Source organism: Echinops telfairi, unplaced genomic scaffold, assembly GCF_000313985.2.
Source record: "Echinops telfairi isolate 266 unplaced genomic scaffold, ASM31398v2 ScPeMD7_7468;HRSCAF=8506_0, whole genome shotgun sequence".
In the NCBI taxonomy this organism is placed as follows: domain Eukaryota; kingdom Metazoa; phylum Chordata; class Mammalia; order Afrosoricida; family Tenrecidae; genus Echinops; species Echinops telfairi.
This window is the reverse complement of record NW_022111369.1, coordinates 14,203,635-14,212,547: the sequence shown is the minus strand read 5'-3', so window position 1 is coordinate 14,212,547 and position 8,913 is coordinate 14,203,635. Positions and strand designations below refer to the sequence as shown.

At 44.6% G+C, this 8,913-nt stretch overlaps 1 protein-coding gene across 1 annotated transcript in view; it reads right to left on the bottom strand.

The window, feature by feature from the left end:
• Positions 1-8,913, bottom strand: part of MANBA (mannosidase beta) — a 159,075-nt gene that overhangs the window by 14,071 nt on the left and 136,091 nt on the right. Inside the window, exon 14 of the mRNA XM_004703287.2 lies at positions 4,122-4,266. Coding sequence (XP_004703344.1) covers positions 4,122-4,266 — 145 coding nt within the window. The remainder of the gene's footprint in view (positions 1-4,121; positions 4,267-8,913) is intronic.

Here is an 8,913-nt window from a genome sequence, read left to right as displayed (position 1 = left end):
AAATGCTTATTGTAAAGTAAATTTGGCCTAGGAATCTGATCTGAACGTCACAACTAACACAAAATGCATGGTTCTGTGTGATGGCACAAATGGTTTAGCAATCCTCCACCACTAAGCAAAAGGTTGGCAGTTTGAACCCAACCAGGCATGTCACTGGGGGGAAAACCCAATGATTGACACATGTAAAGATTACAGCCACGAAAACCTTACAGACAGTTAGTTCCTCTCCATTACATGGGGTCACTGAGTCAGAATCAACTTGATGGCAGCCAACAACATAACGTACAAAGTCTTTTCCTATTGCATATAATTTATTACTATTATTATTATCATCAAGGAGCTAGAATGACTTAAAAAGCACGGACATTTAGACTTACTTTATATAGATGGCGTAGTCCTAGCACTTGTCTCTCAGTGTGGCAGACTGTGGCGGCTTGCATGTGGCTGTGATGCTGGAAGCTGTGTCACTGGTATTTCAAATACTAGCAGGGTCCCCCAGATGAACAGGCTTCAGCAGAGCTTGCGGACCAAGAGCAGGCTACGAAGAAGAAATAGGCTGTCCACTTGTGAGGGATGAGCCACTGGAAACCTTACAGAGAGAAGCAGAACCCTGGCAGACAATAAAAGCCTCATGCACAGCTGAACACTGTCTGATCCAGTCCTTGAAAGGAGCCCATCAGGCCAGAAGCCACTCAAAACAGAAGTGAGGAAGGAAGGCCTTCCTGGTGGAGTACGGTGTCCGGGATCTTCATGGTACAGAGTGACTGTACCAAACATAATTAGTCAACAGTCAACATGCTATGAGCAAGGACCAAGGACACTAAAGAAAGACATTCAAACTCCACTGAAGGCATTAGTGAAACGCAGGGCTTCAGGAATCAACAGAACACCAATTGAAATGTTTCAGCAAGCTGACGCAGCACTGCAAGCTCTCATCTATCTATGTCAAGAAATGTGGAAGACAGATACCTCGCCAACCGACAAGAAGAGATCCATATTTATACCCATTGCAAAGAAAGTTGACATCATTGAAAATTATCCACCAACATCATTAATGTTGCCTGCAAGAACAATTTTCCTGAAGATCACTCAACAATGATGACAGTGGTACAACAGAGAGCTGCCACAAGTAAGATTCAGAAGAGGACACGGAACAAGGCATAGATCCTTGCTGATGTCAGGCTGGATCCTGCTCAAGGCAGAGAATACTAGAACGATGTTTACTTGTGTTTTAGGGACTATGCAAAGGTATTTGTGTGAACCATTCAAAACTAGGAATAGCATTTAGAAGAATGGGAATTCCAGAGACCTTTATTGTGCTGATGCGGAATCTGTACACGGATCAAGAGGGATTTGTGGAAGCAGAACAAGGGAATATGTCCTGGGTTAAAATCAGGAAAGGTGCGTGTCAGAGATGTATCCCTTCCCCACACATATCAATCTGTGTGCCAAGCAAATATTCAGAGAAGCTTGACTCTGAAGATGAACACGGCATCAAGATTGGAGGAAGACGGTTCAGTAACCTGCAACATGCAGATCACACAACTGTTTGCTGAAAGTCAGAAGGACTTGAAGCACTTGCTGATGAAGATTAGGATCTGCCTCTTCCAGTGTGGGTTACAACTCAATGTGAAAAATCACCTTGCTGGGATCCACGGTCAATGCTCATGGAAGCAGCAGTCAAGAGATCAAACGACACATTGCATTGGGTAAATCTGCACAAGACCTCTTTAAAGTGTTGAAGAGCAAGGATGTCACTTTGAGGACTAAGTAAGGGGTGTCTGACTCAAACCATGGGATTTTCAATCACCTCCTAAGTAGGTGAAAGCTGGGCACTGACTAAGGAAGACTGGAGAAGTATCCAGGCACTTGACTTGCGGTGCTGGTGAAGATGACGAAAGGACCAGGAACTGCCAAAAGAACAAATGAACCTGTCTTGGAGGGTGCACAAGCAGACGCTCCTGAGAGGAGGAAGTACTGGGGACATCCTCCAGCAGAGGCCAGGCCCTGGAGAAGCCCTGATGCTTGTGAAAGTGGAGGGACATCGAGAACGAGCAAGGCCCTCGGCAAGATGAACTGACACAGTGGGCACAACAATGGGCACCAACAACACGTGAGGCTGGCATGGGACCAGGCCGGGTTTTCATCTGCCAGAGCCAGCTCAATAGCACCCAACAACGTGTGTCTGGGACATTTGTCCAAGTTAAAGAATCAAGCAAACTATCCAGATGTTTAGAGTTGTATAATTATACCATTATAAGCAAGACTATTTTTAATAAAGCAAGACTTTTTTTTTATAATTATAAGCAAGACTAATTTTAATAAAGACATGAGAACCCACAGATGCCCAGTAGGTAGATCTCTAGAAGATCTCATTTCAGCTGATAACAAAAGTCTTCATGGCTGTGAGCTTTTAGAAGCAGATTGCCAACCTTTCTGCTGACGAGCCTCTTGAGTGGTTTGAACTGTTATTTTCATTTGTAGTCAAGCTCTTAACTGTTTGTGCCACCAAGCGCTGGATTCCCTAAGCCCAGGACACAGATTTAAAAAGTGCCTATCAGGCTGCCCAGATCAGGACCAGCTTCTGTTGATGCCTGGCTTCGCTAACAGATACAAAGAGTGGCTGACCCTTTCTAAGTAGGAGGAATCCTGTCAGAGCCTAGGAGACAACCACATACTTGCTCTGCCATCATATTCTTATACTTGAGCTTCTCTTATTATCCCTAAAAACGTCACACTAATAATCCGCACACGGTCGTGTATAAGCTATGTACAAAAACTGAGCGCTCCTGTGTCTTGAATCAGACTCGGCTTCAGCACGTCTAGAAGCTCCTCTATGGGAAAAGCAGGGCATCTGGTCCAGGCATCTCTGAATAGGAACTCTCAGTCCAGATTTCCAGCACCCCCAAAGGCTCTTCCCCAGGCTCCCGGTTCTCCTTAAGCACCCTTTTATCTGCTCGGTGTTGATAAGCAATTTGGTCTGAAAAACTCAATGAAAAAAATCCAGTTCCCTGCACGAAGCATCCATTTGACTATAACCAACGTGTGTTTGGCAAAAGCTCCTTTGGATTTGTATCCAGGCCCGTTTAAGAGCATCACCCATGAAAATGGCTCATCTACTCGGATGGCCTTCTCTCGTGCTTAACTGCGCACCCAGATTGCTTACTCTGCTCTGAGCTGAACTTAATTTTAGCTCATATCTAATGGCAGCTAAAGATTCAATATTACTCTTTAAATACATGTATTTTTAAAGTATGTTCATCTTGCATACTTTGGACATGTCAGGAGAGACCAGTCCTGGAAAAGGACATCATGCCTGGTTAAGTAGAGAGCAGCGGAGGGGGTGGGGGGTGCGGGGGAGAAGACCCTGGAAGGACCCAGCAGCTGCATGGATGGGCTCAAACATCGGAACCATTGTGAGGATGGCGCAGGGCTGGGTGGTGTTTCCTTCTGTTGTACACAGGGTTTCCATGACTCAGAACCACACCTAACAACAACAAAGTAGATGGAAAGCTTCAAATTCTAAGTACCTGTGGACAGTACCTGTTGGTTCAACCGGTCACCTTTCCCATACCTCCATGTCGACTAACTTCCCCCAAAAGATGAAGGAGCTGCCATGGAAGTGACTCTGGTTCATGGCAACCCCAAGTGCCTCAGAGGAGAACCGTGCTCCACGGGGTTTTCAATGGCTGACTTTTCAGAAGCGGATTGCCAGGCCTTTCTTCCAAGCCACCTGCAGCCTTTCAGTAAGCAGTTGAGTGGGTTATCTGCTTGTGCCATCCAGCTCCTCCAAACAGAAGAAGGGCTGCTTAAGTTCACATTCCTTTGGCCCTGGGAAAATCCTCTGAAATAATTCAAAATGCTAAGCAAAAAGTCTGACATGTGACTAAAGCCTTTGCACATGAATCAGCCCCTTTGGGAGCGTGCTGTTGCAAGTACACAGCCCAGACTCGTCCTCCAGCGTCACCAGGGCCTGGGGAAAGTAAGCAGGGCCGCGACAGGAGGGCTTTCTCAGCCACAGCTCAGCAGGGGCCCATCTTCTCCCTCGGTATCGGTATCGTGCTTCCCGGGGCCTCTCGGGACAGGGATCGCTTTCTCTCATTTGCACAAAGAATGCTTACCTAGAGACGCCCAGGACGGAGCCTGCCAGATGTCGTTCAGCTGCCAGTAAAGGGCTCCCATGGTGTGGCCTTCTCCTTCCACTATCTCGCTTCGACTGCGGCGGTAGAACTCAGTTTCTATTTTGACACACTGGGCCTGCATCACCTGATTCCGGGGAAGACAGGAAAGCACAAATGGTATTGTTTGAGCAAAGCTGTGTCGATCTTAAGAAATTACAGGCCGGCGTCTCTAAGGCAAATTGGATAAGTTGGGGAATTTAATTAGCATGAGGGACACCATTATTCAACTGGCACCTAAGCGTGAGAGAAGTTGTTGCCTGGCAACAAGAAGACACCTCTGCTCCCAGCCCGTGATCCCTAAGAAGTCAGACATTGCTCTGTGGAGTGTGTGTGCAAGCATCTCTGGAGGAGGAGCAGAGACCCCAGTCCCCAGACATCTCAGAATCTGATGGCCCAGCTCTGACCCGCCAGGCACAGACAGTGGATGGACTCACTTTGATGGACAGTGGATGGACACCAGCCCTTGGATGCGGGCCCGCAGTCCTGCAGCTCCCCAGACCTAAAGTAGCCCCACGTCAGTCCTCCCTGATATAACCAAGAGTCCTGAGCACCTGCAACATTCTGACCCAACTGGCCCCCCTCGGGACTTGGCTCAGCCAACTCATGAGACGTGGGAAAAGAATTCGGAGTCACTTTCCATGGGTTCGGATTGATAAGGCTGGACAAATAAGAGACATCTAACAAAAGAAATTTAAAAGACGAAGAATTCTGAGGTAGAAAACAACTATCCGTGTAAATGATGAAGCCTTCTTAGGACAAAAAGAAAACCAGGACAAAACCGTACTCTAACAAAGAAGCCATGTACATGCTCAATTGGCGCGAACCCAAAGAACAACGAGATATTTTACTGATGGTCTTGGTACATGTGATTTGCCTTTTCTTTTTCTTACTGGTGAATTAAGCCTTTGTATGGGGGAATGGAAAGTCTTGAGCCAAAGTATTTACTTCATTCTAAATTCCTTTCCGAATTTTCTTACCATGTATTATAATTCATATACATTCATCATTTTGTACTCAGCTCTCAATGTACATATGAGGGGGTGCAAAAAACACCCCCAAACAACAGAAAAAAGCTCCACTGGGTAGAGCTTTCATAGTATGCATGCTCCCCAGTAGACAAGCATCTAGCAACTTGCTTTGAGTTAGTGCACCCAGTGGCGTTGCCTGGGAAGGTTCTCTCTGTCACAGTGAATTTTTTCATAGAAATAGTTTTGCTCGGACCTCATTTTTTTTGTGATGGTTGATTTAAGAGAACAGCGTGTGACTGTAAAATTTTGTTTTCTGCTCAAGGAAAAATGCTGCAGAAACTGTTGTGATGTTGAACACAGCTTACAAAGACAGTGCAATGGGAAAAATTTGAGTGTACAAGTGGTTTTCACATTTCAAAAAAGGTAAAATGTTGATTGATGATAAACTTCATTCTGGACATCCATCAACCTCTCAAATGGTCAAAAATGGGGATTCGAGTATGTTTGGAGTTCATTCCACCAGGTCAGACTGTTAATCAAGCTTTCTATTTAGAGGTTCCGTAACAGTGTGTGACAAAAAAGACCTGATTTGTGGCAGACAGGTTTTGCCACAATGACATTGCACCTGTCCATGCAGCCATCTCAGTGCTCCAGTTTTTTGGCAAAACCCGCATGCCTCTCTTTCCCCACACACTTTACTCACCTGACCTTGTTCCATGTGATTTCTTTTTGTTTCTGTTAATGAAGAGGGACATGAAAGGATAGCAACTTGACAACGCAGAAGAGGTAAAGAAAAAAATGAGGGAGGTGCTGTCAGCCATCCAAACAGATGAGTTTGAAAAATGTTTCCAAGAATGGAATCACAGTTTTGACAAATTTATTAAGTGTAATGGAGACTACTTTGAAGGTGCTAAGGTTGTTTAGTAAAAAAAAAAAATTTAAATACATAGCTTTGAAAAAAAATCCGGTTTATGGGGGGGTACCCCTCGTATGCACATTTCCACACTCTGATGCTTTAAATATACTTTTGTGCTTTATATTTTTATATAGTTCTATCACAGCTTGATTAATCATTCTCTAATTATTAGGCATTAAAATGGTTTCTAGTTGTTTTGCTTCTGAAAATACAAGTACTAAGGGCATTTTTCTGTTCAAATACTTTCTTGTTCTCTTCTTGTGCTGTTTCCTTTGGTAATAAAATAAGCTCAGTTTTACGCTGGGTGTTGAACACAGCCATATTACGCTCCTTGGGAGAATACTGCAAGCTGTGACCTCCAGGATGAACTTAGGCAGGAAAGGGTTTCCAGTGACCTAAACTGTGTTTTTTAAACATTCTCATGATTATGGTTATTACTTTTGAACGATATGCAGATTACACAACCTGGCTTGCTGAAAGGGGAAGAAGACTTGAAACGCGAAGGAAGATGCAATCCTGCAGCCTTCAGTATGCTTACACTTCAATGTAAGGGACACAGATCTCCTCACAGCTGCACCAGCAAGCAGCAGGAAGGGAAGTAGTGTTGACGTAGTCAGGGGTTGCACTGTCCTTGGGCCCACAATCAATGGCCATGGAAATAGAAGTCAAAAAATCAAATCAGACGGGGGGCAGTTAGGGGCAGTGGGCAGAAAGAAGAATAAATCAAATGATGTCTTGCATTGGGCAAATCTGCTGGGAAAAAAAAAAACAAAACAAACCTCTAAAAGGTACAAAAGCAAAGAGGTCGCCTTGAGGACTGAGGTGCTCCTAACTCCAGCCATGGTATTGTAATCTCCACATATGCATGCGACAAGTGTGAGACCAGAGAACAATGCATATGTTTGAATTACGGTGTGGATGCCAAATATTGACTATACTATGGACTGACAGAAGAGGGAACACGTCTGTCTTGGGAGAAGTGTACCCAGAATGCTCCTTAGAAACTCTGGAATGCTCTTCGAAGAACTATAACCAGAAGTGAAGACCGCGAGCCTTTGTCTGACATACTTCAGACACGCTATCAGAAGGGACCAGTCCCTGGAGGAGGACCATCACGCTTGATAAACATGGAAATGATGGTGAATGTGGTGCAGGGCTTGGCAGAGTTTTGTTCTGCAGCGCCTGGGCTAACTATGACGTGCCGACTCGACGGCACCTAACAGCGCACACTCCATTTTGCCACGATCTCCAGCTCTCGTCCCCAGGTGAAACTCCCCAGGTGGCCCCCAGAAGCATGGTCTCTCAGCCCCTACGGTAGAATCAACTTTTAGAACTCCCTGTAAGATAGAAGTATATATTTTCCTACATCCACACTATCATTAGCTGCTACAGGATAATGGATTGTTTCTGATTTAACAAGTATTAGTTACTCCTGAGAATTTTTCCACTTTAAAGAAAAAGTATAATATAAGCACAATTCCCAGCCCTTGCCAGCAACAAAAGGTAAAGAGCCCTAGGTACTAATTCCACCCAGTAGCCAAGACTCCTTTGAACACTCAGGGTTTGAGAACAGTGTAGTGCACCCTACAAAACAGATGGTGGTACAGAAATGCAGATCTGGGAATACCCAAATCTGTGGGGGCCACAACTAGGTCCAGTGAATGACACCTTTGTCCATTAAATGACAGAAGGATGCTGCTGCCTACTGCTCTTCGTAAGAGGAGATTATAATCAATTACAATCAATTACAAATACAATCAATTACAATCAATTACAATCTGAACTCCTGGGAGATTTTCTGAAGCTACCTGTTTCCCTTCAACAGGCATGCCTGAATTTACCCACCCAAGCCCTCTTTCCGAAAGAGTGCCATCGTCGCACACAAAAAGGGAGAGGCGCTTAGTCATTTCCTAGGTGGCAGAGTCCCACTGTTAGCAGGCAAATCTTATTTTAGTTGTAGAAATAGGCCTATTTTCAGCAGCTTGCTTGATTACATTATGAAATGAATCTCCTTCGAGAGACAGATGGTATGGTGAAAAGAAATTGGACCAGGAATCAAAGGCCTGCGTTCTAATTCCAGCTTTGCTTCTGTGAGGGAAGCTGCTGGCCGTCCAACTGCATTCTCGGCTTTCTTCAAGGTGACAGGATTACAGTGGGGCCACGTCCCCCTCTGCCTGGAACGAGGAGTCACTGAGGGACAGGATGTGAGTTTTACCCTTTAATGACTTCAATTACCCCGACAAGAAGAAGTAAGATCCTTCCAATACAGTAGTATTTTTCATTGAACTCTATCCATATATGTCTTCTTTGGAGAAAGCCTGAAGTCCATTTGCAGGGTCCGCACATGGATTAAGCCTCTGGTGAATGCCCTCTGAGCATGGTCAAGGGGTGTGAATGACCTTGCTATTAGAGCCAAAAGGCAATTATGGCAGGTGTAGTTAGGCTAAAATTGAATAGCTTGTCATTTGATCTCCCTTTTAACCCATTTGTCAGTTTGAAGGAAAAAAAGGGTTGGGGGGGGTGGGTACTGGTGAATTAAGCCTCTGGTGTATCCCCTCTGACCATGGGCCAGGGATGGGAACTGCCTTGCTACCATGAGAATGCTTGGGAAAGTGGATTATTGCAGATGCAGTTAGGTTAATATTTAATACCTTATTATTTGACCTTTCTTTTGACCTATTTAAATTTGTTCTAGCTTTTAATATTATCTACTTTCTTTTTGATTGAGGTTTTTCTATTTTGTTATTTTTGTTGGTTTTGTTGTTGTTGTGTCAGGCACATTTGTACATTTGTTGCCATCATCATTCTCAAAACATTTGCTTTCTACTTGAGCCCTTGGTATCAGCTC